The sequence below is a fragment of the Fusarium keratoplasticum genome, chromosome 5 (assembly GCF_025433545.1).
Source record: "Fusarium keratoplasticum isolate Fu6.1 chromosome 5, whole genome shotgun sequence".
NCBI classification, from domain to species: Eukaryota; Fungi; Ascomycota; class Sordariomycetes; order Hypocreales; family Nectriaceae; genus Fusarium; species Fusarium keratoplasticum.
This window is the reverse complement of record NC_070533.1, coordinates 2100175-2128092: the sequence shown is the minus strand read 5'-3', so window position 1 is coordinate 2128092 and position 27918 is coordinate 2100175. Positions and strand designations below refer to the sequence as shown.

The window sequence follows — 27918 nt, the reverse complement described above, 5'->3', positions numbered from 1 at the left end:
GGTCTCAAGGGCACAAGTACACACTCCAAGAGTTTCGCATTCCAGCCTTGATACCTTGTTCGACTGCTTGTCTCATTCAGTATATACACATTCGGCCAATTATACTGCACCAGGGCGTCACCAGAGAACAATATCACCACTCTCCCTCTCTAAACTACCTCGCAGCCAATGTCTCGGTCTCCTTCATTTGACGGGCCTTTTCTTGGCTGTCCAGTCCTAGCTCTTCCTCCACCGCCTCAACGCCCTTGCCTTGGTGCTCTCCTCCCTCGACCTTTTTCTGCTCCCTTCGACCCTCGAGCTTGGCCTGCATGCTCTCTCGCCATCCCTTCCCCCATCGGATCGCAGCCATTGTGGCCAGAGCTGAAGCAACCAAGTACGCAGCCGTGATGGTTGAAAACCACCCGATGCCAACCCCCTCGACCGCTGGCAGGACCACAGCCGACGCCACGCAACCGATCAGGTATCTCATGAAGAAATTGGTCGCCGCCACCTCTGCCCCTTGCCCGGGCATCACGTCGATGCAGTACGTGTTGTAGGAAGGGAAGCAGAACAGTTGCGCAACACCCTGCACAAACATGGCAATCACAGGCACAGGGATGCCCCCAACTTCTTGGTCCACGGTCCAGCCATACACCAGCATGCTTCCAGGGATAATCACGCCCATGAAAGGCAGCGTGGACCGAAGTCGGTCCTCCGGTATCCGGACGCCTCCTCGCTTCTTGATCCACTGCTTCACGGTGTAGTCAGCCCAACGACCACCGAAAAACGTCCCCAGCAGGTATCCGAATCCGGGTGCCAGATAGAACAAGCCCGACAACAGCGGTGATTCCAAGTTGAACCGCGGATTCAGGACGTATCGGATCGGGGTCAGAAGACTGTACATGTTCCATGTCAAGGATGCGCTGCCCACGGCTACCAGCGCAACATTCAAGTACCTGAACAGCCTCAGCACTCTCATAGGACTGATCATGCTGAGGATCGCAAAAGTCTTTTCCTTTCGGGAGAACGACTCCAGGTCGTAAATCTTCAAGTGATGGGCTGTCTCCGGTACAACAAAGTACACTCCAAGAACTCCAGCACCAGCCAGCGCTGTCTGTAGCCAGAAGATGGTTCTCCATGACGAATATGTCACAATGATACCACCCAGGAAAGGGCCAAATGCAGGCCCGACCAGCGTGCCGGTCAAGAACCAACCCATGGCTGTTCCACGTTCTGTTGGGCGATAGATGTCACTGTTCAAGTGTCAGTGCTTCCTTCATTATTGATGCTTACGAAAAGAGCAGCTGAGTCGATGACCGCCAGCGTATGAAAGCAATTGGGGCATAAGTCCGATGTCTTTCTCGAGGAGCCATGCTGTTCTACTCTTATACGCTACTTGTTCAAGATTGGCCAAGAAGATAGACCCCTGATGAGGCAATTGACTGAAGGAAACACGCAAAATGCTTACCCGACACACGCAGGCCCAATGAGAATAAAGGCCGTTCCACCAAAGGCTGAAGCGGCTCGGAAGACAATGAACGAGGCCAAATTAGGTGCCAGTGCGGTTGCGAGACTCAGCAGAAAGAACATCACAGACGAAGCCAAAGATACCTATATGCAATGTTAGCATGTGTGTCCAAGGCATATGGAACCATCACGGCCGTCACAGCCCCGGGATAGGTCCTATCAAAGGAGAATTGGAAAATGGGCACTCACAACTCGTCTTCCAAACACCTGGCTCATTGGTCCCCAAACAAGAGGAGACAGTGCCATGACAACCATGTATGCGGCATTGCTCACGTTGATGATACTGCCGGTGGTGTCATAGTCCTTGGCTACCTCTGGTGTGGCCGCCAGCACCGACGTGCTCGATATTGGCGATAGAAACGCCCCGAACGACAGCACAGCTACGATAGCAGCCTTTCGCGTCCGCGATAGCCGGTCGTATACCTCATCGCCCGCCTCGTGGTACGGAATCTGACTATCTGGAGTACCAGTCTGGTCCGGTTCGAAGGCATCGTGGCCCGAAACGTGAGAGGTTGCGTGGTGAATGTCCCCCGAGGTTGCGGCGTAAGTGATGTGTTGTGACTCGACATCTGTTTCCGAAGACGATGACGGCCTACGGTTGCTTGATGATTCCTCGTCCGCTGCCCTCATGATGTCGATACCCTGCTGGGAAGTATGCTGGTTTCTGTGTAATACCAAATAGAGGATTGGGTCTTGGACCAAGGTGTCTCAAGGCAGAACTGGGCTCTGGCAAGTTCTGTAGGACATTTCAAACCCAGGAAAGCTCGGATAATATTCCGCTGACTTTCGAAAGACTCTGCAAACCGTCGATAAGCAAAAGAAATCACATCCATCCATCACACATCCAACCCCACACATAATGCGAACCCCAGGCCTTTTTGAATCCTTCCATCCGCACCCTCCTTTAACCCCCGGCGTTTTTTCAGTTCCCCATTGATCAATCACAGGCGGTTGAGCACGAGATCCGCATCCAAGATTGGTGCGTTGCGTTCCCTGGATATCCACTTGGGTTCTGCTCGTCTTGCACAGATCCGCGCCACACCCGGTCGCCGACATCCGGAGTCCGGGGAGGTGAAATGTCTACAAACACGTTGTTTCTATACGATATTGATATCCACCGAATGCCAGTGACTAACAGGATTCAATCAGTCCTACATTTCCCCCAAAATCACACATATAGCGCGGGAAATCGCAATGTTTTCGGCTCATCGGTAGAGGCCGCGGTCCGCCGGCGCGGAACCTTGCTTCCGTCGGCCGATAAATTCAATGCCGGAGTCCCACCTTTTCGGGGGGGACGACCGAATATCAATCAGAAAGCTCGGTGCATGATTGCACAAGCCGATTGGCGGAATGCCCATGACTTGATGCAACATTTCGTATGGGAACCGAAATTGATTAAAATACGTATTCGATTTTTTTTTCCTTCTCCTATCATGGATGTCTGTCTCTATACACGAGTGTGAATGCGAATGCGAATGCTCAGCGCAGACTAAAAACAATATGGTATGCCGCAACGCCAACTCCATCCAATGCGTGTCAAGATGCACCTCGATGCAATGCCATGCCTACCTATCCATTTCCATATCCCAAATCAGGGAATCGCAGTTCTTAACTCCTTCAGTGATGTGCGATAAAGCAGATCCATCCTCCACGGGGTATTCTCATATAAACACATGATTCGACCGCCTATAAATCGGTCTTTCTCAACCCAGTAGCTTCTGCACCCGTTCCTGAATGACTCGATCGACTGGTTGGCTATGCCGTTGCACCACAACGTTCTCCCTGCCTCCAATAGTGACAATGCGGAGCCACTCGGGAGCCACCTCGCTAGCGATGAGCCGGACACAAGCCGCACCCTCCTCCCTAGACACAGGCATGCGAAGCGAGTCCTTCAGCTTCTCAAGAATAACAGCCATTGTAAAAGCCTGACGTGGCAGGGACATGGGGTTCGAGAGGCTGAGCATAGAGATGGTGGCCGCTACATCTACGACGCGGTTGAGAGCTGCGCGTCGCTGAAGCTCAGGGCCAGAAGGCGGTAGTGGCTCATTAGCCTTGGCGAGCTGCTTCAGTCGAAGTCGGTCGAGAAGGCTCATCTTAGTACCATCAGGGTTAAGAAGGGGGTTGTTGGTAACCGCAGCTTGTTTGGCCTCCTTTTCCTGCTGCTTGGTGGCGATGCCGCTCTTGAGCTCTGACAGCGCGCGTTGTCCCTTGCTCAGGAGAGGGTTTGCCCTGGCTCCAGTGTCCATATTCGTGATGGCCACCTGAGGAAGATCGTTGAGCGAAAGGCTGTCCAGTGGAAGGTCGACATCCATGTCGTCAGCGGATCGCTCGGTGCACAGTGATCGAAGGTTCGCCTCAAACTGCTTGAGCAGTCGCTCTTCATTAATCGGGTTGTTGTCGTGAGAGGCGAGTTCGATGCAGATCTTGTTGCGACCATAGTCGGAAATAATGAATGGCGACACAGTGTTGTTCTGTGCCGAAGTCTCAATGGCGATACATCGCCGGATGTCCTCCATCGTGACTTGTCTCTTGCCCCATGCCTGTGCGATGTGAGGAGCAACAGTCCGAACATCGATTGGCGAATTGCTTCCATTGTGAGCGAATTGGATCATAATGGTCTTGACGAAGGCTCTGTGAAGGTCGACCATCTCGGCCAGATGGGGAGGAAGGCCATTTCCGGGTTTGCTCAACTTCTTGAAGACGCCGTCGAGCTTTGTCTGCACCGTCTTCCCTTGCAACCTCGTCTTGGAAATAATGGTTGAGTTGATTGGCTTGTGAGCAGCTTCAGCTCTCGAAGGTGTCGTCCTTGCTACTCGCTTGCCCTTGGCAACGGTGACACTCTTGGCGGGCGAGTTGATGACGGGCTCCTGGCGCCGACAAGCGCGTTTCTTGGGCCCGGAAAGCTCATCATCGCTGCTGGGAGGAAATGAAAATGTCCGCGATGTGGCTTTGGGGTGAGGATCCTCTTCGACGGCCGCCTTTCGTTTCCTTGTGACTGTGGTTGACTTGGTATCGGCGATGGCATTCTTGCCGGTGGCATCGCCAAGGCGACCTTTGGAGATTCGAGTGAAGCTGCTGATGGACTGGGTGGTAGCAGGCGCAGCTTGGTTGCGCCTGGCCGGTCGAGGCATCTTGAAAGCTTTTCTCGGGGATAGGGTAGGAGCAGTCGTGAGGGGTGATGGCGATGAGATACCTCAAACACACAGAAGGTGCGAGGCCGTGGTAGTTTAGAAAGGGAAATGTGGAAGGAGCGGTGCAGTTGTTTACACAAACGGAAAGATGCGAGCAGAATCGAAGAAAGAAGCAGACGCAGATGCAGAAGGCGCAATCGATCGCAATGAAAATGCCAAAGTGATGTCTTGCAAAAGTGGAAGCCATGGGCAAGAGCCATGGGCCATGGGGCCCGCAAAGAAGAGCAGGCATGTGCACCGTCGCCAAGGGGAACGTGAAGCGTGAAGTTCTAAGCGGGACCCAAGACGCGCCCAGACGCGTCTCGATCCGTGTCGTGGACGCGTAAAGTGGCCCGCAACACCGCGACGCACAAGCCAAGCTCGGCCACGCGACAGCAGCAATGCGGGTACATGTCCGCTGTACCTTGTTTCTACTGTACCTTCTCCCCTCCTCCCGAGGAGACGAGGCTCGAGCTAAACTCACCTCATCTCCACGTCACTCCAGCTTTAACCGAATTCGCCAGCGTCGCAGTGCGGCCGCTGCCCTTTGTCTTTCCCTTTCAGGTGGCTTGGCTTTCCCCGGACTGATGCGGTTACGATTGTGAAGGTGGCTTGCGGGGTGGCCCAGCTAGAACAGGCGATAGTTTGCGGGAGCTCATCCATCCAACCCGGCCGGCTGGTAAACAAGCTTCCTTCGATGCCGTCGCTCCCTGGGCTGTAAGAAACGTTTCCTGTCCCGCGGCTACGAAGCCGCTCATCCGGGGAAAACCTTGGGAGTTCAGCTTGTGCAGAATTTTCCCCATGGACAGACCTGATACGTCGTGACTGTCAGCACCACCATTCACAGCGTTGTCGAGACTTTGGGTCATGCCATGCTGTGCTACACACCTCGGCTTCTGTTGCCTGTTGCCTGTGCCTGATATGACTTTGAGCCTCTTGCTGGATGATGTCTCATTGACTCATCAGAAACACGCCCAATAGCTGGGAACATGGTGTTGTTTGTGGGTTAGCTCACCACCATTCCCCCCTCATGTCCAATATTTCGCCCACTCAGCTGAAGAATAGCTCGAATGGCGGTCTGGCCGTCTGTGCCCTGGGCACACAAGACAAATCAATGAGTATCAAACGACTATCCGTGCTTCCCGAATGGCATGGCTTTTGGCTTTGATAGCTGCAACATGTTTGCGGCCCTTGGTGTACTTGACCCCAAGTACACTGCAAACCCAGCACAACTCTGCAGAGGTACCACATTAGGGCACCTCAATTCCAGACAGACCGCTCGCGGCCTTGGCTGGGACGCACAACTGGGTAATCTTCTCTCACCAGTGTGCCAATGAACGTCTGTCATTCACCATCAGCTCCCAAAGACATCGTATTCCAAAGATCATAGAGTACACACGTGTCTTGGCGACTGTTATTCACTGTCTTGGTGGAAAGTCATCTTCCCATGACTGTAAAGGCTACAACATACACACAAACACCTCGACCTTGTCTCCTGAAAGAGACCACATGAGAACCAACCCTAGAAACTTTTGCGTGTTCCCCGTACCGAACCTGTGCGCCCTCGTCCGAAATGTGCAGCCCCCTATCATGAAGGCCTGCATCACAAAAGCACAATCCTCCATACGACCATTAGCAGCTTTGCGCTGACCCAGACTCCAGACCGCTCAAACATGATATCGCAATGTCAAACGCCAACTGTACAAGAAGACAAGCATGGATCCATTACTTCCCAGCCCCCAGCAACTTGATACGTGTGGGGTGCATTGGGGGAACAGGGCGCCGCCAATGCTGTGTGACGCCTCCGTCCGTGAGACTTGCATCTCAGCGGCGGATTGACGTGGGCCAATGCTCAGGCCTGAAGCTGACAGGGCTGGGCGGGGGAGGCGCGGGAACAGTGTAGTCGTCCTCTTGGATGTGGTGAACAGGAGTTGAAGGGCGGTTGTCCTTGGAGGTGAGGGTAGCGTTGATGCTGGTATAGAGATCCTGTGAAGTAACCAGCCTCATGCTCCGAGGGGAGGACTGGATCGAAGAAGAGTGAGAGCCAGGCATTTTGATGAGTGATGAAATCTGTAAAGTGAGCTTGTCAGAAGAGTTCTTTCTTCAGGTGAAGTGAGGATGTCTTATAAGCTATAGAAGACATACCAGAATAGAACGGCTTGCGTAAACTGTGGGTATGAGATGGAGACTAGCCCCGTAGTGGTGCCTTGGTGATAAGCGTTGGGGATCGGAGATGTCGGCAGATACGAGGGCACGACGGTGGAGAAGAGCAGAGGTCTGTCGAAAGGTGTATTCTTTTTTTGGTATTGCTCGAACCGAGTCGGTGATTAGAAAGATCGTAGCGAGGCAAGTATGGACAGTGAGGATTTTGTGCTGGTAGTGGAGGGTGAAATGTTCAGATGGAGCTTGCTTGGGTGGAGTTTGATAACGATCGAAGTCTTGGAAGATGATGCAAAGGGCAATCAAGACCAAGCAGGATTAATATTTCAAGGCAGGAGCGTTTGTGAAGAGATGAAGATAGAGTTCGGGGGGAAAGGAAGGAGGAAGGGAAGGCAGGATCAAAGGGAGGAGGATGGTTATAGCTTATTTAAAGGGAAGGAACCGGAGGGAGATGAGATGAGTCCAGTCCCATCGTCTCCCCTCTCCCGTCTCACTCGGAAGAGACAGCCCAACCTGGACCTGAACGAGCCAGTGCCAGTCCCAAGATGGGGCAAACAAGGGCGGCCACAACGACGACGGGCCCCACGAAAAGAAAGGCCAATGCCAATGCCAGTGACAACGCCAACGCCAGCGGCATTGACAGGGCGAGCCGATTTGCGTGCGCCTGTGGATGGGATGGGATGGCCTGTCTGCCTGGTCGGCTCTGGGCTGGTAAGCCGGCGGTCGCGGCGCTGTGAGACGGCGACCTGCAACGACTCAGAGCAAGGGCCTCGGAAGCGAAAAACCTGGGGAACAGGCCGGGAGGCACGTCTTGGCTCTGGTACTAGCGGTGCAGGTACCTGTCGCAGCCATACTCTGTACACACACTACTGCGTACACTCACCCGGCCCAGGCATGCACCGAGACTGCACCCCCCGGCTGCACTCCCACGATTTCCTCACCCCCGGGACTCCCGCGGCCAAGTTGGACAAGGAGCCTTGTCTGGTGTCGGTCGTCAGGGTATGTACGGAGCAGAGCTCGGCACCTTGATCGGGATGGCTTCCGTGGATCAAAGACCAAAGTGCCCATTCTCTCTGTGTCTGGCCATGAGCTGCAGAGGCCCACGGCGTGCCGCGACGAGATTGCGAAGAAGCTGCAACATCCTGTCCCTTGCTCTAGGGCCGCATTCTCGATAAGCCTGCAACCAAACCAAGGCACGTCCATTCCCGTCAGAAAGCCAGCCCAACAGCAGCGTTCCGGGGTATGTACCGTCCCAGGTCCACCACCAATAGTTGCTTCATCTGCAAACTCGCTGCATCACCCCAATATCATTGGAAGGAAAAACCGGCCATCGAGTGATCACGCAGCTCAGCTCCCTCCCGAAGAAGCACCGCACTTCTGACACGTCGTCAGAGATTTAGGAAAAGAAAAGATAGCAAGCAATATTGAGTGAGGAAGGGGGGAAGAGGGGAGGGGAAACGTCAAGCTTGTTGGGCCGGAGCACTATGGGCAAGTCCAGTGCCATACTACTGATGGTCTGGCGGTCGAGAAATGATATTGAAGCTCAGGGCAGCTGGCGAGCACGTTGGGCACTAGGGGACGCACGAAATACGGATGGAGAAGGACGTCAGCCAGCACTTCCAGTGAGAAGCACCACTGCAAGCACGAGCTCGGCCACGAGGCTCTGAACTAGGAGGACAAGTGGGCAACAGAAGGAACAGAGCACGAACACACGAAGTTCCCAAGCAAAGAACTGAGGGCGTGGGGGACCAGCCGTACCGGGGCCTTGTTTCCGAGCAAACATGGGTTGCCGGTTAAGATGGGTCAAGAGTGCCATGGGTGCACAATGGAGTCGTTTTCCTTTTCCTGATGCCTTCTGGAAACTCGGTTAGCAGGGCCTAAAACTCTGCCCGAATTAATGCGCTCCCATCGGATTCAAAGCTCGTGGAACCTCAGGCCGTTGTCCGCCCAATGCCGCCGCATCGTCAAGGGTGACGGCTTCAAGCCGGAGAAGACGGACGGTGGAAAAAGCAACCACTCAGGATTTTCATGAGAATGGTTACGCAACAATGAAACTCGAGCGCAACCCAAAAAGCAACCTGGAAGAATTTTTTCTCGTACAAGGAAGCTTTCGGCACTTGTCTCCGTTGAAAACGACTCTGCTCCATCGTGATGGCCTGATTACCTCAGGGCCAAGTTCGCCTAAGCAGTCTTCATTGGGCTCTTATCTTGGGTTTCTCATCTAACTCCAACTATGTTTGGCCCAAGTCTGGGACTGATGGGACTGATGGGACTGATGGGTCCTGTTCTGTTGGCTCACGCATCGGTCAAGCCACAGGTTAAACCGACTTCAATCTTACCCGCCATGAAACCCTCGGGTCAATCGACATGTGGACGGCCCAGGGAGTGAGCAGGGTGACTGGACTGGTACGAAGGCTTTCTGCGGTGCGAGGTTGCTGGGAGGGAAACGACACAATATCTGCTGCCTGGTTTGTTCTCGCCAGCTATCTCCCCCCTTGCATGCTCACACTTATTGTGAATTACATACAGGAATGCTTGTGTAACAGGCAGGATGGCATGGCGGCTTGCTCTGCCAAATCAGGGAGGCAGATACAACAGTGAGTCAGTGCAAATCCAGATAGAGAGCACGCACATCCAACGGCAAAAGATGCAACAACAACGACGCAACGTCAAGACGGGCGGAACAAGGGGAAATTTTGTCCGAGGTCCAGGATACCCAGCGCACATCAAGCGGCTTCTCCCACACTCAACCCACGGCCTACCTCCGCCCAAGAAGCGGATCTTGGAAAGGGGTACCAGAAGCCAAAGTACTCTTCTTATCTGAGCTTGACTCGGTGGTGCCGCCATGTTCCCCAGTATTTTCTTCTGGAAACTTGACAAAGGCGAGATGAGACCAGGGGTTGGGAAATTTATGCCGGGGGCCATTGCGAGCGGTCCGGGCGGAAGTCCAAAGGGGACAGACACGGCGCGTACCCGGGTCTCCGAGGGAGCTTGAGTGGGACTCCAGGGCTCTCAGGGTAAGTAATAATGACGATGGCAGCATAGTCCCTCTGGGTGGCATCTTCTAGACATCCCACGCTTTCTGGCCGTGTTGCTCACCGACAGACGGACTGGAAGACTGACCGACCAACTCTCAGCAACTGCGAGTGGTCAGCATGACAAGGACGGATAGGACGGTGCAAGATGTATGGGTGCTTTGATACGATACTCAGTTCAGGCACTCTCGCAATGCTGCCTCCCGCCGGAAGCCGGACAACTGAGTCGGGGGGTGGAGCGCAAGACCGGTCTTCATACTCCGCCAGCCGCCTCCCGTTCAAAGAGGCTTGCTTGGCTGAAGACGTGTATGTCACACAAGACTCATCGGTGCGGATACTCTGTTGCGACACCATGGTTGAGCATGACGAGATGGGTCAGGTACAGTATATTCCCCCACGTTGAGCAATCCATTTGGTGAGAATGCACATGTAATCGACTTGGCAGAAGACCGATCAAAGATGAAGGTCTCGAAGACGCCTGATTATCAGCATCAGGATACCCCAAATGCCAACCCGCGCAAGGGGCTGGTCACACAGTTGCAGCGTCGAGCCCATGTCACCGCATCTGGACCACCAAGCTAACTAGCGATGGGTGTCCGATCTCTCACTGCAGCATGCTCACTCAAGCGATAAATACCAACAGTAAACAACACGGCAGAGTGGCGACAGGAGAGCAAGCCATACAATCCTGGCAAAGGACATAAACAGCCGCCCGCGGAAGCTGTTGGCACGCGGCCGTTTCACCGTTTCTTCTGGCTCACGTAGCCCTTTCTCCCTCTCTCTTCTCATCCCTTGTTTCCAATGCTGGCTGGTCCACACCCCTGCTACCTTTCGTCCTGAGAAGCACGAGGTTAATCCAATGCCTCAAGCTCCCGCCTTTTCCCCGGTGCCAGATCAAAGACGCAGCGCCGGGCGCAGACATGGGGACCATGCTTGGTGTCCACTGTCCCTGACTCTTGTTCAGCGAAGAGTCTCAGGGAACATGATCCCCACAGTCACTGCAGCCCCTTGTCCTTCTTCAGCGTTCTAGCGCTTCGGCGCCCCTGTTGAGTTGCCCAGTTCCGGCAGCTGGGCTGGAGAGGCGTGTGGGGCGCCGGAAGATGGGAATATCGTGTGGGGATAAAGCCAGAGCCAAAGCCAAGGCAAAGCCCAGAAGGAGAAAGGGAGTGAGTGGGAGTGCGGAGACGGACGGGCCATGGATCATGGCGGGACGCCGCGTCCGCGTTCCTGGATTCCGGCCCTATTGCGCCTAAACTAGCAACCCCCTGGTACTGTCGAACAAACAAGGAAGGACAGCAAGCACTTAACTACCAATGGACAGGTAAGGCGGAGGAGAAGATTTGATAAACATGACCAGACGGATTCGTTCGTTCGTGAAGCCGCCTGGACAGCAGTTGTGTTGTGTGGGGGAGCGCTACGGCATGACGAGTCAGGGTGCACCCAGGGACACAGGCACGAGGCGGTGTTTATAAGAAATGACAATCGATGGTTTTGCTGAGAATCGACAAGACCACCAAGAGCTTGCATCACACCCCGGATGCAGTCCGAGTTAAATTGGACCCTGAGCTTGCTTCAGGTTCGTACACGCGACAGGGTTGACAGGTCGAATCCATCCATCGTCTCGAGAGCAGCTGCCAGAAATAGGGCGGACTTGCCCAACGCTCAGCTGCTTTGCCTCAAACTCATCAATCTCGGGCATTGCGGCCTCTACTCTACACGAGGCATACAATGAAGCTGCCACGTAGCAAGCCTCAAACTGTCCGACGATCACAACCTCTTTGGCCTGTACTCGATGGGGCGGGACGCGTACCTGCTTGAGAGGAGCATTCTGGAACACCAAGCAGCCTCGTGCTTTCTGGCTGGATCGTCGACATTGGACAGGTGGTAGAATGGGGACCTTGTCGGCGCCCGTAACGGTCTGCGAGTTTATCCTGTCGATCTTTGGCGGACTGAGACGCGATTCTCATGCACGGCTCCAGCTTTTTTTCCTGCATTCGGGGACGCCACGCCGCCGGGGTTGTTGCTCCCTGAATATTACCCCAGATCATCGTGCGTAGCGAGCCGTTTCGGCAGTCCGTGGTGGCAGCCATTCTGCACATCTTGGTGTGTTTATCGAGGACGTCTCAGTTGTGAAGGGCCAGTGAGCTCTATGTCTTGGATACACTGGAGTTGGTTGATCAAGTTGCGCTTGCTTACCACTTCCTCCTGGATCTAAGACCTTGCAGGCAGATCCTCCAGGCGTTTTCGACATATCCTTGATACGGATATGCCCTGTGCCTAGGGTCGGGATGTCGTGCACGCCATTTGAGTTTCCGTTGTTGACCATGGCGTCTCAAACGTTACTGGAGCGTTTCTGTTGCTCCTCTGCCGGGGAAGTCCCTGGTGGTGACACGAGCCATCTCAGTGTACGCAGCCAGTATCAGACTACTGCCGTATTCAGGCAAATGGCAGATCAGCGTCTCGCCCTTTTCACATGGACCCGTTGGCCGATCACACTGTTTGACTCAGTTGTCGAGACAATACCCTCCGGTACAGCTCTTATCCCTCCTTCACTACCTGCTAGATAGGGTTAAGATAGTTGGGGGTAAGTCCCCGACACGGAAAAGTAAACGGGCTTATCTCTTTTCCCTACCTATCCCGCCGGGTTGATAACGCCGGACGTTGACAGGGGGCAGCCTAGTTCAACCGGAATTCTGAGTTGAACGTTTGTTATCTTGAGCAATCCGTTATCTTGAAGCCACCAGCTTACGTTCGACTATCGAACCCTCCTGCCCCATGGGGCTTCTCTCCCTAGCCAAAGCCATTACACGGGGAAACTCCACGGGCGGCTAGCGAGGTTATTTTCATCTCATAGGTGGCCTTGAACGGACTAAAACGGGTGTGCTGGGATGCGAGTTACCCTGGATACACTCAGGGTCCGACAGTTACCCCCAACTTGTTCTATCTGACACAGCTCTTCTAACTTTGTCTTTATGGTTGCCTCATGACTTCGTCGGTTGATACCCGAGCACGTGGCATGGCATGATGCGACGTTGGGGCTCTCGTAGACCCTTCAATACCATTTTCAAGTTGACGAGTCAGATATCACTCCCTAACAGTGGGTGAGCTGGCAACAAGGCGTTCTTGACTCATGACTTATCTGATTACCCTGGACTCTCAGCAAGAACCTCAAATGCGATGGGGATTACCCGAGACCACGGTCTTGCTCGCCAGTTGGCAACTTTATCATGCATAATGTTGGGCCTCAAAGATACCATAATAGCAACACCAAGACTGTTGCCTGCCCCGAGAACTAACTAGACTAGCCTTGCCTCTCTTCCACCAAGGTGACAAGCCCTGGGAACTAGCTCGAACCCGTCAAAACATCACAAGGGCACCGGAAGTGTTATACCGGCCGGCATTGCCAGACTTGCGCCAAATAACATGTGTATTAACTCCGGATTCCCGCAAACAAGCATGATACCCATCGCTATGCACTCGGCGATTCTCCAACTCGTCGAGCCACGCCCAGCGCTGGCTCGCTCACACCCAAACAAGAGCCCCGCTTCAACCCCTCGATGCCGATGCACTGCGCGTCGCCGTCGAGGAACCCGCAACCTTGGTCTTCCTCCTCGTAGGCTGGTACACGTCGTTGAAGTTCATGGCAACACCCAGGAACCGCATGTCCACGTCTGGCTGGTACGCGAGATCGCCGAGGAGGATCTGCAGGCGGGTCCTGAATGATACGCCCAGATGCCGCAGCCGCTCCTGCAGGACAGGAAACTCGGACGTTACAGCCCCCGAGCCTGCTGTTGGAGTGTCGTCGTGCTCGTCGTTGAACCGCGTGGTGCTCCTCACATCGGCCTCCTGTCGCCGGGTAAAGTCCGACACACTCCAACTGTAGAGCCCGTCGACTGAGTCTCGGTAGCTGAGCATGAACCGAAGGATCTCTCCGAGCTGCATCATGTAGGTTGTGCGGTCATCCTCATCCGCGCTGTGCGTTCGTCGCTTGGCGCCAAGTAGACCCTTATGCGTGATGTCGTTGAGATAGCGTGTATGCGCCTTTATAAGGTCGTCCAGAGTGCAGTCCTCCTTCTGGATGCGCTTCTGCAGTTCGCCCCACGAGGATTCAATAACCTCAAATAGGATGTAGTACTGTAGCTGACCAACAAAGTGAATCATCTCGGCGAGAACTCCACGTGTCGACTTCCACGCCTGAGCGACAGCAGGGTCTGAGTTCTGGAGCACGCCACGGGAACCTGTCATGCACTTGCGCCAGGTTGACAGCAGGGCAAACTCCACACGCTTGATGCGCCAGAGAAAGTTGAAGACTTTGAGATACTGCCGGTTGCCCCATTCAGTCACAACAACATCAACAGGGGCATCGATCTTGTACTCGAGTGTGAAGCAATCCCATCCGATATCACCGTGTGACAGCTGGAGCATTCGTGCATCCAGACGCCGTAGCACCTCGGGCGAATCGTACTGAGCATTTGAGCCTCGAATGGCGTGCTCCAACTGCGCCGTCAACGTATGTCTGTACTGTGCTCCAGCAGGACGATCCAGGTTGGCAGCCAACGACTCCATCAGGAGGGCAATGAAGTCTCCCTGGCCCAGGAGAATGTAGTTCTTCAACGCCTGCAGATGCTCAAACAGATGGAACTTGTTGGCCATCAAGTCAATGAGTCGTTTCATGGTTGTCTTGTAGGCCTCGTCGATCCAAGCCTCTAGCGTGGCCGTGTCACCATACCGGAGCTCCTTGGAGGCTGCCTTGGAGTAGTCTTCAACCCACATTGCATCACCGCAGCTGTGTCGGATAAAGTTGAGCGACTTGCCGATCAGAAACACCTTTTGGGCGAAATCCTGGGTGATGATGCTCGGAATCATGTCTGTTGCGATCTCGTACTTGTCCTCCCAGACGTTGCCCGCCCCCTTGGCCTTTGAAGGGTCCTTGTTGGCAGCCTGTTCCCTGACAAAGAATTCTTGATATGGATCTGATAGTTCACCGTCGTATATCCAATGGCGCAGGATGTCGTAAAACGGTCGCGTGAAGCTCCCCAGGAGACGCTCTGCGAAGGCAGCCACGACAGGGTCACCATGAGACGATGAGAAGCTGTGGATAAGCGAGACGAGCTGGCCTCCCTTCTTCTTTTCAGATTCTTCAGCGATGAGACTCATCAACCTGAGCCCCATGGTTGCCTCGCGAGTCCAGACCACGCATCTTTTCAGTGTCACGCCGGCTTTCCCGATGCCTGCCCGTGGCGCTTCCTCATCCAAAGAGGCTAAAGCTCTTCGAATCTGCCCTTCTAGCGTAGCAATCAAGCTAAGATATGACTTGAGCTCACTGCCAATGGCCGCTCTCAAGCTCTGACCAAGAAGTCCCTTGGCAGGAGTCTTGCAGAAGCCATCGAGGCCGCGATATAGTAGCGAGGGCTCCGCCAAAGTGTGGAGTAGAGAGACGATTGGTAGAGGTAGAGTTGGAGGTAACCTTATGGTGTCTGATTTGGGAAACGGTAATGTCGTGGAAGATAGGCCTTGGAGTGTAAAGGGAAGGTCTCTGAGGATGACTGATTCCGGAGGTTCGATCTCTGAATAGTTGCTCGCTAGCAACGTTGACTTGAGAGAGACGTCTCTCTTGGGCGCTTCAGGCCGTGGGTCCCCATCTTTGCCCGACTTTTTGGGCTCTTTTGGTGGAAGCTTCTTGAGCCCTTCTGGCTGAAAGGCCTCTTTGAACTGCTCCTCTTCTTGTCTAGATGTCTTGGTGGCACGCTCCCGGCCCTGACGTTTTATAGCATCGCGGTTTATGGCGTCTCGGTAGTTGGGCGCCGACGGCTTCACAGGGCTCAGCGGGAGGGGCTCGCTGGGGTCTGGAGAATCAGCCAGTTGGTAGAGCAAGTAGAGGATAGCCCACTTGTGCTCGAGCACAGGTAGAGAGAGCAGACGAGTGTAGAGGTTCGAGAATCGGAGGGCTTGGGTGGGATTGCTCTGGATGAGCTTTCGCTTTATGAGGTCGGAGGCATGGTTGACGTCGGAAGAGATAGCGGGGGAGGATGGGCTGTGGAGGGCCTGGTTAGCGGTTGATGGTACATGATTAATAGGCAAAGCAGTTGGTTACCTGTCTATGATGGATTTGACAATTTCAAAGCAAGTATCATGGCGCTCCTGGGCGACTTCTTCATTGTCGTTGGGGTTGCTGGGCACGAGGTGGGTTATCAAGCTGTCGATGGCATTGGTTATGCGGTCGGGAGCCATGACGGCATCGTCGCAAGCGACCTAGGACGAGCAGGTGCAGTATGAGCGTATGGATGAGTTTGTGAAGCTCGCAAGCGTCAAAAACGGGAAGAATTGGGCTTGCGCAGGCAGATTCGCCAAATCTGGTATATTTGTGAAGTATAGAGTTGACTTCGTTCAGACGCGCCAGACGCGACAGTGAGAGTTTGGTGGTGGTTCAAGGCTGTTGGGTGAGAGGGTGCGGGAGCTAGAAAGTAGCGGTGACTCGGCACAGCGCACTAATCTGTGTGCACAACTATGTATCCACTACCTCGGCCATGCTCTGATGTCCGCCTCTGTCAGGCCTCGCGGCAAAAAAAGGACTACACTCCAACCATCAACCCTTTACCTCACGTCAACAGTTAGAGGGTGCCTCATCAACTTAGACACCGCAGAATGCGTTTCCCATCGAATTAATACCTCCACCGTGATCGCAGAGTTGCAGCCATTCGTTCTATCCAACTCATGCGTCTTTTCTCCGTGTCGCGCCGCGCTACACTGCCGCACGCGACGCCGCCGTCGCCTGTTCGTCTCCTGTCAAGATGCCCGACATCGACCCCGCGGCTCTGAGTCGCCCATCCATCAGCCTCTCGACTCCTATCCTCTCCAACAAGACCCTCGCTGGCTCTGGCACTGGGGCGCCCAAAATCGCAAAGTCGAGCCAGATCATCCCTGCGCGAATTGACCTCGAAGCCCCGTATGCCGCCCTCAAGGCCGCCATCGGCAACGAACAATGGCCCATTTACAAGGCCTCCACCAGCGAGTTCTTGACCGGTAGGTGTCGTGCGCATTACATCTACGGTTGCGCACACTGACCTCATCGTCCAGGACGCTTAAACCAGGCCGAATACTCGGAACGAATCGACCCCATCCTCGCAGGCCCCGGCGACAAGGAACATCTACATAATAACCTTATAGCGGCCATCTACGGAAATGTCACCCGTGAGATGCCCGACCAAGGGCTGGCTCCCTGGGTCAGCGCCAACGACAAGCCCGCAGCTACCACCGGGAGCAAACCAGTATCAGGCGATGCCGCCGAGCGCAGGTTGAAGGGAGATGTTATGCAACTGCCTGCGCGAGACCGACGGCGCATCAAGGACTTGGTTCACAATGATGTTTGTGCATCCCAGCCCGCTTCGTCGCACCCACTAACATGTACCAAGTGGGATCCTCACGAGAGTATATCCCATGTTTTTACAGATACCCATCGCAAGCCGTCCATGGTGACGGATGCTACCCCTAGCGCAGGGGTCATCAATAATATGAGTAAGTATCGGGCATGTTCGCGCATTCTACGAGTGTCCTAACGATAGCGCAAGACTTTGACCTCGAGATTCGAAAACGATATGCCCAACCCTTGGCGGTCGAATCCGGCGAGTTCCCCGATATCGGTATGATCTCAGGCCGGATGTTACCATTTTGTTATGAGGCAGGTCTTGTCAGCGGACACGCTGGAGATGCTCCTCAGTTCATGTCGGTTGCTGTAGAGACATTCATCAAGGAAGTCTTGACGCAAGTGTTCAGTCGCACACGGAGTAACGGACCTGGCGACTCTGGCAGTGCCGGATTTGGCGTTGGAACGACGTGGATACAGACGCACAAGTATAAGCAACAACTCGAGTACGAAGAAGATGCGGCCATGCGAGGCGAGATATCCCGGGACAAGAGCGGGCTTCTCCCGATTGAGTCCAAGTCGGCGAGCGAGAGGGGACCTCTGGGCATGGCAGACCTGCGCCTGTCGTTGGAAATGGCCGATACAGGAATGGCACAGTTCCCGGTGCTCATGACACAAGTTCTGTATGGGTACCGAGAAGGCGAGCTGGAGAACTGGGACGACTACACCTGGATTCACGATCAGGGTCCAGAAGGCTACGTGGAAGAAAACCATGTGGCAGGGATCAACGGCGGAAGAGTGTACGAACTCCCGAACGGCCACCCCGACGCCATGGACATTGACACAGAAACATGGTGGGAGGGCGCAGAGAACCAGGATATGGATATGCTGGATGCAGTCTTGGACTCATGCCTTGCGGTCGGGTCATAGGACATGAAACCCACTTGGCAGAGCCCGAATGGTCGTCCTGATATTGATATAAAAACATGGTGGGAGGGTGCGGGGAGTCAGGATCTGGAGATGCTGGACGCAGTCTTGGACTTATGTCTTGCGACTGGGCCACGAGATCTGAAGCCGACTCTCCAGAGTCCGGATAGACCCCTCCACCCCGTGGAAATTGGCTTAAAGAGCCATTGGGAGGGCACAGAGAGCCATGACATGGATATGTTGGACACACTCCTGGACTCGTGCCTAGTGGTGGGGTCCTATGGTGCAGGGCCAACTATGCGCAGCTGCCAACCATCAGCTGGGGATTTCGGTCTGTTGAAAGGCATGTCTGATGGATTATTTGATGTTACTGCAAACACACTAAAGGGTACGAGGCAAGGAGTTCAGGCTCCAGGTCGCGTCCCAAGGTGGACACTGGATATGGGATTTAGGAAGAAGGATGGAAAGGCAAGGCGTGCAAGGAGCCGGCGTTTGACAGGCACACGGGCACGGGCACGAGCGTGAGGCCGCGTTGCTGGCGCCAAGCTTGGATTTGGGGGATCAAACGAATGCATTTGCACCGGACGGCTTTATTCTTTGGCGCAGGGGTTTCTTGGGGGGTTTTGTTTATGGTTGCGATTGCAGCGGCCTTGTCTTGTTATCTTTTGTTGTATACTTGTACTTGCTACCGAGCAGGGGATGATGATGGACGCCGAGCAGCGTAGCTGGATGATGGGGGAGAAAGACTTGGGGGTGCGTGATTGAGAAGATGAGCAGGAGGAGGACTTTTGTACTTTATCATTGCCAGCCAGGAACGATACCCGAGCAGCTTTTGAGGGACAGGAGCTGCTGCGTCCAATGATGGGTGGAGGGTTCACAGAGGCCAACCATGTATTACGTATGTAGCGCATCGTTGGCTCAAGAGAAATCAGTTCAAAAAGGGTATAATGTTTGCAGAGGTGAAGACGTGTGGCATGATGCGGGGGATACGGCAAGGAGAAGAGTGACACGGCAGCTTCTTGCTGTGCAGGTTGGAGGATGGTGCATATCGGGATACCTGCAGTAGCAGCAGAGCAAGCTGCGAGCTGGAGGGACAAGTGCCGAAGATATGGTGTAGCAAACATGACGAGGAGAGTCATGCAAATAACTAGGTAGCAGGCCGCAATGCATCTACGGACGGAGGCGGTCCACTCGATTCATTCATTGTTCTTGTTCAGAGTGGTGTAGTTGGCCGCCACCATCCGGAATGGGAGCTAGGAGCTCCCGGGGAGCTTACGCGGGGGCGACATGGACGGTCCCAGGGCTGATCTAGCAGCCCGGCGCCGTGGAGCCATCCGAGTCTGATCAAGGAGCCGCTCCCAGAGGATCGAGCATGAGACGAGCGAGGCACGGGTATAACGTGGCCGAGCCTGATCTCTAGGGAAATGGCATGCAGCTCTGGTCAAGGGGAGAAAGGTGGCAAGGAGCTAGCTTGGAGCCAGCGCCCTACCACATACCAGAGCCATCGTTTGGGTTCGTCCGCAGAGGGTTCAGCAGGAGGGCGGCTCCACCGGCGGGGGCCCGAAACATGCGTTGATTCTGCTTCCGGACGTTTTGCTGAAAGGGTAAAAGCCTTGGTGATGGAGCGATCACCTACTGTACCTAGTCTAGGCGTCCATCTCTGAGGTTGGCATCACGGCGCATTAGAGGTCAATAGCAGCTTCCCAGTCCGGGAGCTGCATCGAAGAGCAGCGGAACGGCCTGTGGAACAAGTGCCCGAGGAGCCCGTGCCGTCGACTGGCCCGTGCGCACTCGTTCTAGAAAGCTTCCCTGGGCGGCAACCATCTTGGGAAAGTCTCTCGCTTTAACTAACAAGATTCCCCTCTCACCTTCCCCTTCACTTCCCCCACTTCTCCCCATTCCGTCAGTCAGTCAGGTCTCTTGCCTTTTGACTCTCTGCTCGCTCATCTCTTCCTTCTTCATCGGCTTCTCCTTTTACTCTCTCTCTTTCAGTATCTCAAACTCCATCTCTATAACCTGCAGCCTTTCTCCTCGACTCCCTTGCTCCTTTGACGACCACGGCAAGGCGGGGAAGCAAGCGCAAAAGAACGGACGTCAAGCAAAGCAACCCAAGCTCAACCCCACTCGCCTTGCGACTTGCTCTCCTTCTCCTCCTCCTCGGTTTGGCCGCTCCAGGCCCATGTCATGACCCCTCCTCTCTCTTACATCTCGCCTCTTCATCTTCGCTTCCAGCTCTAGGACCTCTCGACCTCAGCCCGCCGTCGCCTACAGCTTTGATCCTTCCCCCGCCGTCCTGACCCAACCCCGGTCCAGCCCTCGTCGGTACCTGATTTCTAGAACACTCACGGAATACCTTCATCCTTCGGTCAAATCCGAATTCCTGGGGTCTACCTTGCTAGGATTGAGCGTGAGTTAACCCTGTTTTCCTGCTTCCCTGCGCCGTCCCGCCATCCAACTTCGAACGCATCTCGCTACGCCACCCCTCTTGGGTCATCTCATCATCACCATTCGGATGCTTCTCCCCTCGGCCTCAGACCTTGAAGGACTCGTTTTCAAGCGCTACAGCCACCATCTTCCCTCCCTTCCACTTCCTTTGTCGTTGATGCTGCACGCCAAGAGTATCTTGTCTTGCACTTGATTCATCACTTCCCCCTTTGAGCTACGCATAGACTTTGCAACAGGGTCCTGATCTAGGCCCCGCCACAACACGTCACTTTCAAGCGCGGATTGCAGCCCGCGTCCAGCTTCATCTTTAGCGCCCAGACCCCGGAGCTCCCTTTCCTGCACGGCACCCACCCCCTTGTTGCTCCCAAATCGCCATTGATCTTATCCCAGCTTCACCTGCAGCTTGTGCTGACCTTGGCCCAGCTTGTCTGCTCTGAAGACCGTCTACGAGGGTGCTTAGATAGTGGTAGGTTGACCTCCATCACACTTTTACCCCTCGCCTCGCTTCACCTGCCGCCGCCTCGCGAATCACTACAGCTTCACGCCCCATCTGCGATCGTCCTCGGACTACCAACTCTCCGTTTTCCCGGAAGCTTACCAAGAGGACATAGGAGCCTGAACAACAGCTGTTCCCCTTCCCCTCGATCCCTCCAAATTGGCGCCGGCCTCTTCTTTTCTCGGCTGGAAAGTCGACAGGCGTCGTCTCGCACAACACTCGACGATATCTATATAAATACTTTCCGCCTCAACTACCTTCAAATCATGGCCGGTCCCTTTTCTAGCCCTTTTGGGGAGAATAGCAACCCCTTTGGAACAGACAGAGGGCAAGCTTCGAACAACTTGATGCATCGTGTTATCGAAGAGGATGAGACGGACAACATCACATCACCCACAAACCGCAGCTTTGGCGCGCAAAACTCTGGATCGCTGTTCTCAGGTCCCTTTGGCGGCGGCTTCGGCGGCGATGCCCCGGGCGATGTACCTCCCAGCTCTCGAACACCCCCGAATCCAGATAGTTATCCTGCTCAGTACAACTTTGGGCGCCGGACTTCAGTGTCTGCCGAATCCCTGAAGCCTGGCGCTGATTCTAATGATAATTGGTCTCCCCCCTTCCACGAGAAGTCGGCCGACCAGCTTGAGCGTCTCAAGCGTGCCATTGAGGGCAACTTTCTCTTTAGCCACCTGGAGGATGAGCAGAGTGCTCAAATCCTGGGCGCTCTGGTTGAGAAACCGATACCTGCTAAGGGAATCAAGGTAAGTTGTGGCTAGCCGAAGATGAAAGATGTCTTACTAACCGTCGTGCAGGTGATCAGCCAGGGTGATGCCGGCGACTACTTCTATATCGTCGAGAAGGGATCCTTTGATGTTTATGTCAACCCTGCCGGCACTCTCCAGCCCGGCCCAGACGGCATGGGTAACCAGGTTGGTAACATCCAGGCTGGCGGCTCGTTCGGTGAGCTTGCCCTCATGTATAACGCGCCCCGAGCCGCAACCGTTATCTCTGCCGAACCCGGGTGCACTCTATGGGCTCTTGACCGTGTGACGTTCCGACGCATTCTTATGGAGTCGACGTTTGCTCGAAGACGGATGTACGAGAGCTTCCTCGAAGAGGTGCCGCTGCTGGCGAGCCTGACGCCGTACGAGAGGTCCAAGATTGCAGATGCTCTGGAGACCAAGAAGTTTGCGCCAGGACAGATCATCATCAACGAGGGGGACCCCGGCCATTCGTTCTACCTGCTGGAGAACGGTGAGGCAGATGCCTACAAGGGCAGCCCGGAGAACACGGTGCGCCATTACGTCAAAGGCGATTTCTTTGGTGAGCTTGCACTGCTCAATGATGCACCACGGGCAGCTAGTGTCGTGGCCACGTCGGACGTCAAGGTGGCGAGCCTGGGCAAGAACGCGTTCCAGCGACTGTTGGGACCTGTGGAGGGTATTCTTCGACGGACCAAGTACGAGGGTGTCAAGTCTGGCGTCGAGGAGATGGATCCTCTGCATGCTGGATAAATGGGCAAACGACAAGATTGGTATGGACGTGTGTATGTTTATGGCAAGATGGTGGATGAGCAGAAGAACCTCGGTGTATGAGGGCGGTGTTTGGATCAAGCAAGTGTAACCCCAATTTGCCTCGAGTGGATGGTCTGGATACGATTGTATCCGAGTTGAGGGGTTGACGTGAGGTGACGCATGGAGGAAATGGACTTGTGGTTGGCGTTTTGTGAGGTTCTTCTCCCACCTTCGCTTTCCTGAGACAGCATGGCTAGGTAGGTAGTGATCAGATACCTTGGTCGATATCAGCATCATGATTATGCATGACTCGCCGCTCAATTGCATGATAAAAGTATATGGTACTATGACTGGGACAGCGATGAGTGTGCATATGTGTTTGGCTCAAAGGAAGTGTTTGACTGCTTGGAGTAGTGCCTGTGATATTGTTTGGCTCTTCAATTGTGTCTAATATGGCAATGTTCAAAACAGAAAAGAAACCCTTTGGTATCAAAACGCCTACGAAGTGAAGGGTCAATGCTGATCAGCAGGCATTCCCGTGATGTACCCCGTGATGTGTCGTGTAATATCAACCCCAACTTGAAACCCTCCCATTCTACTGCTCCTGGCCCTGCCCATCGCCCTGCGCCGCCCTCCGCGCCAACTCCTCCCGGATCCTGCCCCTCAACTCCTCGACGGCGACCTCGGTCTCGAGCACCCTGCCAACGCCGGCGCGCCAGGTATCATCGAGGGCCTTGATCTCTGCTCCCACGGCGCCTTGGCGCTTCTGTCTCTCGAGGTTGACAATGTCGACCTCTCGCTTGGTGGCGGCGAGCTCGCGCTCAAGAGCCTGTAGTTCGGCCTCGAGGGCATGGTTGCCGAGGAGCCATGCATTCTTGCCCCATCGGTCGAGCAGTTCGAGGTTGGTGAGACGCGACGAGAGGTAGCTGTGCGCAACGGCGGCTGAGGGGAGGGCCTCTGCGGGAGGGGCGCTGGGCGAGGGTGCCTCGTAGCGGGAGAGATCAAGGGGAGCGAGGGGCGTCGAGTTGGATACGCGGGCGAGCTCGGCGGCTATGGCGGGGGAGAAAGAGGGCTCTGGGTGGGAGGAGGGTTTGGGGGGTTGTGTAGCTGCCTCGGCGGTTATGAGGGCGCGGGCGGCGGCGAGAGCTTCGGGAGAGGGTTCGGGGTCAACATCTGGGAGGATATTTGTTAGCCTTGTTTGGATGAGTGACGGGCGAGAGAGTCTTACAGGGGAGCGACTCGTGATATGCTGGGGGGACGGCCATGGTGATGGTTGGCTTGGTGTTTTGGCAAGACTGCGCTTGTGTTGGCCGTGGAAGCCAGATATTGTGTAGTGTTTAGTCCAAGTATATCGCGAAATTACTCGGTCCAAAAGTGATCTCCCAATTGTTGCCTTGTATCGTCTCGAGTCGTCGCTGATTCTTGGTCGCGTCGCAAGCTTGAAGCTCAAGCATCACAGCCTCGCAAGCTCTCCTTGGAAATTTCGACGGTGCCAAAACGCACAGACCACAACTCAGCCTCGCCCGCAGCCTTGGTGGCTTGACCCAACGCCCGGGCCAACCACGAGGAACCCGCCACCCCATCCGGGTATCGCGGGGTTCTTGCTAACCCCCCTGTAAGTTTAGGGGTGTTACAGCGGGCCATCGCGATGCAGGTCACATCCGCAGGAGGGTCAATCTCCACTGCGGTCATGTATGGCGATAGCGATAAGGACGACGACATGGACGATGACTTTAGATGGGTAGAGAGTGATGGAGAGATGCTGGTGATCAATTGGTATTGTAATCTATGGTACATTATCCAGAGAGGTCAAAATACAGACATGCTTTAAAAAAAAGCAACTTTCAAAACACAAGTTCCAGCAGGACCCAGCTTCAGCATCACCATGCCGACACCCACCAACTACCATCCACGAGCATCCATACATTCCCGTCACAGCAAATGGGACAACTCCCGTGCGTACATTCCATCACGGCCGGGCGCCGAAAGAGCACACACAGTACCACACAGGAGCACTGTGACGCTTACCCCTTCCCAGCGCTAGCAACCTGGGGATGGGCGCAAGCGAGGGATCGACACCGCCGCCGTGGCTGCTGCTCCTGATACTGTGCTGGAGGGGAGTTTGAGGGAGCGGGGTAGAGAAAGAGAGAGATGAAGGGGGCTTTTTTGTCGAGGATAGACAGGGCAACCCGCTTTGGTTATTCGCTCAATGGGTTTCTGGGCATGTCCCTATCCGACTCTCATTTGCTGCAGGTGAACTCGTGATGGTCTCGGGTCTTGAGGCCCGGCAGCCCAGCTGAGTTAGTGGTTTCCGGATATGAAAGACCGCATCTTCATCGGATATGCATATTATAAGAGGGGCATTTGATGTCAATGAGACAAACAGTCATGACAAGACATGGGACTCATGCAAGGAACACAGTGGTTTCGGCTGGGCTCATATGAGCATCTTTCCAGCCTTGTCGTCGCTTTGTTGATAAGCTAAGCTAGTGATACAGTAATACATCTGGCCGCGTGGAAAAAGAAGTCTTCACAGGCGGTCCTTAACCATGATGATCCACGTCGAGATCAGTGAATAGCCACGAGGGTCCGTCAACTCCGTCCAAAATTGCCGTTCCGATTTCCCCATCCGTTTGATCAAGTATTCATCCCCTGATAATTCTGTTGTTTCATTCGTTTCATTCCATGTCGTTTCGTGCTTGCATTAAGAAAAAAGATCAAACCTTGCCCCCTAGTTCCTTGTACAGTTGGACCCTCAAAAAGTTGCTGCTGCCAAACATGGCAGCGAGCGTATGACTATCGACCTCTCGAGGAGGATGCGATATGCCGATTAGGAGGAGGATCGGCCGCTCTCGGAAGAGTCGGTCTTGGAGAGGTCCTCATGGTCCTCCTCCTCTGGACCATGGACCGACTCCTCAAAGACGGGCTCGGGCTCGTTGACCTCGAACTTGGTCTTGAGGTCTGAGACGTGGTGTGAGAAGCTGCTGCTGTTGGAGCGGCGACGAGCGTTGGTAAAGGTGAAGTCTTCGTCAGCGATGTCGTCGTTGACGGTTCCCCTGGCAGCCGTGTTAGTGCGCTGTTGTATAGTCAAGAGGTTTCTGTGCCACATACCAGTTACCTCGACCAGAGCCGTCCTTCTTCACCTTCTTGGGGTCGACATCGGCATAGCCGTGCTTGGCAAAGAAGCGAGGAAGATGCTCGGTGGGGAGGGCGGTGCCCTCAGCGAGACCCTTGTGGTCACGGTCGTTGGCCTTGTGGGAACGAGTCACTACAAGGGATGGAGTCAGCATGAGGTTGGAGGCAGAAGGGTAGACAGCAAGCTAACTCGTGAGAGGTGTAGAGGGGAAGACGCTTGGTGGTACAGATGGAGGAGAGTCGTGTTGATGCGAAGATACAGGTTGTAGATGACAAGTGATGGATGATCAGGATGATGAAGGATGGGAAAGAGGGGTCAAGAGGCTCGAGAACGAAGGGGGTTTGGATGGCTTTTAAATGGAGGCCCGGCCAAACGTCACCAGACAGACGCAGACACGAACGGCAATCGCCAGGGAGCCCCTTCCCCGGGTGAGCGAGTTTGGGTGTTCCATGCGGGTGCGGGGTGCCGGAGTCTGTACTGGGCGGCGAGGCAGGTACTCCGTGTATACCTCGACTCCGGGAGACGGAGGAGGGACGAGGGAGCAGGGGGACGAGGAAGTGGCGGGAGGCGGCAGGGAAAAGGAGACTATAAACTTACTTTTGATGAAAGAGGTGTGAGGGACTAGTTGGGAGGCGATGTTATGCTGATGAGTGTGTGAGAGTAAAGTGTTGCGATGTGATGTGAGGAACAAGTCAAGTTCTTGTGTAGCTGTTGCTCAGGTGCTCTTATTCAAGGCAGGCGGGCACGTGTTGGATGATGGCGATTGAGCGTTGGTTGATTGTGTAGGCAGTGGATGTAGACAGTGAATCAACGTTGGATCCCTGTATTATGTGTGTTGGAGTCTTGTTGGAGAGAAGTGTGCTTGAGGAGACGGATGAAGGTGTTGGATCTCAAAAAGAGATGTTGTCGTTGGTTCGCAATTGGTTGACGTTGATGGTTGTTGATGGGCAGACAGATGCTGGATGGGATAAAGCGAGATGCAATCCAGGGACAGCTCCGAAGCTTTATATCCCGAGAGTCACGCGAGGGACGCTGGGTGATGGCATCACCTCGTGCCCAATCAGGTCATGGCCCGGCCGATGTTCCCTAGGCAGGACGTCGACGAGGGGAAGCTCCCAAAGCTCCTCCCCTGTCTGCTACAGTACATAGGTAGGTACCTGTGCAGGCAGATTACCAGGTGAGCTTCGCATCTCCCCCCAACAAGATGGAAGCGAGCGAGTGCCGGCCCCGGAGACTGGGATGGATCAATTGACCAACGCATACGGAAGAGTCATTGCAACAAAGGGCCCAGTTTCTTTCCCCATCATTCATGATGATGATGGTCCATCATGGGTCTCGGTGCAAGCAGCGCCTCACTCTGGCTCCACCTTCTCAACTCAGTGGGGAGGGGATCTTGTCTTGGTACAGTAGCGGGCGGGTCTCGTCCCCATCCCGTCCGTTATCGCGTGACCTGACGCAAGCAGCCGCCGCCCCAACTCTATGCCTCTCACGACCGAAGCTCTACAAGCACGTTACCACTGCGGGGGAAAGAGTCACAAACATTCCAGCCCCCGGGACAAGGGAGACGGAGAGAGATTGCGAGCAATTGCAGAGACAATTGAGGTGATTTGAGCACAGGCCGTGATGCAGATTGTGCAATTCGAATCCCATGACGATGCTCGTGCCATTGCCCGTGGTCAATGGGCTCAATTGAATCTCGCCTCCCCTTGACCCTCCCAAATCTAGTACAGCACTGTAGATTCTTTAGCAGGGTTTCCTTGGCCGTCCCTTCCCCGGCGCTTAAACGACAGATTAGCTATCCCATCCATGGCCAAGTTTGCTGTGCTGTCCTCTCTGACTGGCGGCACCTACACGCCATCCGCCCTCTTGTCTTGACCAAGGCGGTGCGTGCGCTCGCAGCAGCAACATGTTACGCGTGAGCAAAAGCTCCTCTTCCTTCGGCAGCGGCGGCGGGCGCGTGTAGGACCAGGTGACCTCGTGGTGAGCAGAGCAACTGACGTCGGTGTGTCTCTCAAGCTGCAGCAGGGGTCTCCTGTTCCCTGCCTCCTTCCCTTTCTCTCTTCGGCGGTCGGCGGCGGGCGGTCCGCCTGGCCACAACTTAGAGAGGAGGATCCGCTAAATTGCGGGGATCCGGGGTACGCAGGTACCGGCGTACGCCCTAGGAGAGTG

General features: G+C 54.8%; 8 protein-coding genes across 8 annotated transcripts; 2 read left to right on the top strand and 6 right to left on the bottom strand.

Moving 5' to 3' along the window:
* Nucleotides 1–154: 154 nt before the first annotated feature.
* Nucleotides 155–2136, bottom strand: NCS57_00729100 (uncharacterized protein; the record flags this gene model as incomplete). Its single annotated transcript, XM_053057147.1, has 3 exons — nt 155–1232; nt 1448–1590; nt 1696–2136. 3 exons carry the CDS (start codon nt 2134–2136, stop codon nt 155–157), a joined length of 1662 nt encoding a protein of 553 aa, XP_052913342.1.
* Nucleotides 2137–3209: 1073 nt separating this feature from the next.
* Nucleotides 3210–4637, bottom strand: NCS57_00729000 (CDT1-C domain-containing protein; the record flags this gene model as incomplete). The annotated part of the gene is made up of 1 exon (XM_053057146.1): nt 3210–4637. One exon carries the CDS (start codon nt 4635–4637, stop codon nt 3210–3212), a length of 1428 nt encoding a protein of 475 aa, XP_052913341.1.
* A 1863-nt stretch (nt 4638–6500) lies between these two features.
* On the bottom strand, nt 6501–6728 carry NCS57_00728900 (uncharacterized protein; the record flags this gene model as incomplete). Its single annotated transcript, XM_053057145.1, has 1 exon — nt 6501–6728. One exon carries the CDS (start codon nt 6726–6728, stop codon nt 6501–6503), a length of 228 nt encoding a protein of 75 aa, XP_052913340.1.
* Nucleotides 6729–13417: 6689 nt separating this feature from the next.
* Nucleotides 13418–16102, bottom strand: NCS57_00728800 (Spindle pole body component; the record flags this gene model as incomplete). The annotated part of the gene is made up of 2 exons (XM_053057144.1): nt 13418–15905; nt 15966–16102. 2 exons carry the CDS (start codon nt 16100–16102, stop codon nt 13418–13420), a joined length of 2625 nt encoding a protein of 874 aa, XP_052913339.1.
* A 560-nt stretch (nt 16103–16662) lies between these two features.
* NCS57_00728700 (uncharacterized protein) lies at nt 16663–18164 on the top strand (the record flags this gene model as incomplete). The annotated part of the gene is made up of 4 exons (XM_053057143.1): nt 16663–16894; nt 16949–17235; nt 17284–17386; nt 17434–18164. The coding sequence occupies 4 exons, from the start codon at nt 16663–16665 to the stop codon at nt 18162–18164; spliced, it is 1353 nt and encodes a 450-aa protein (XP_052913338.1).
* A 3204-nt stretch (nt 18165–21368) lies between these two features.
* NCS57_00728600 (CAMP-dependent protein kinase regulatory subunit) lies at nt 21369–22613 on the top strand (the record flags this gene model as incomplete). Its single annotated transcript, XM_053057142.1, has 2 exons — nt 21369–21860; nt 21912–22613. 2 exons carry the CDS (start codon nt 21369–21371, stop codon nt 22611–22613), a joined length of 1194 nt encoding a protein of 397 aa, XP_052913337.1.
* Nucleotides 22614–23208: 595 nt separating this feature from the next.
* On the bottom strand, nt 23209–23878 carry NCS57_00728500 (uncharacterized protein; the record flags this gene model as incomplete). Its single annotated transcript, XM_053057141.1, has 2 exons — nt 23209–23786; nt 23842–23878. The coding sequence occupies 2 exons, from the start codon at nt 23876–23878 to the stop codon at nt 23209–23211; spliced, it is 615 nt and encodes a 204-aa protein (XP_052913336.1).
* Nucleotides 23879–25443: 1565 nt separating this feature from the next.
* Nucleotides 25444–25903, bottom strand: NCS57_00728400 (HABP4-PAI-RBP1 domain-containing protein; the record flags this gene model as incomplete). Its single annotated transcript, XM_053057140.1, has 2 exons — nt 25444–25669; nt 25725–25903. 2 exons carry the CDS (start codon nt 25901–25903, stop codon nt 25444–25446), a joined length of 405 nt encoding a protein of 134 aa, XP_052913335.1.
* Nucleotides 25904–27918: the final 2015 nt, after the last annotated feature.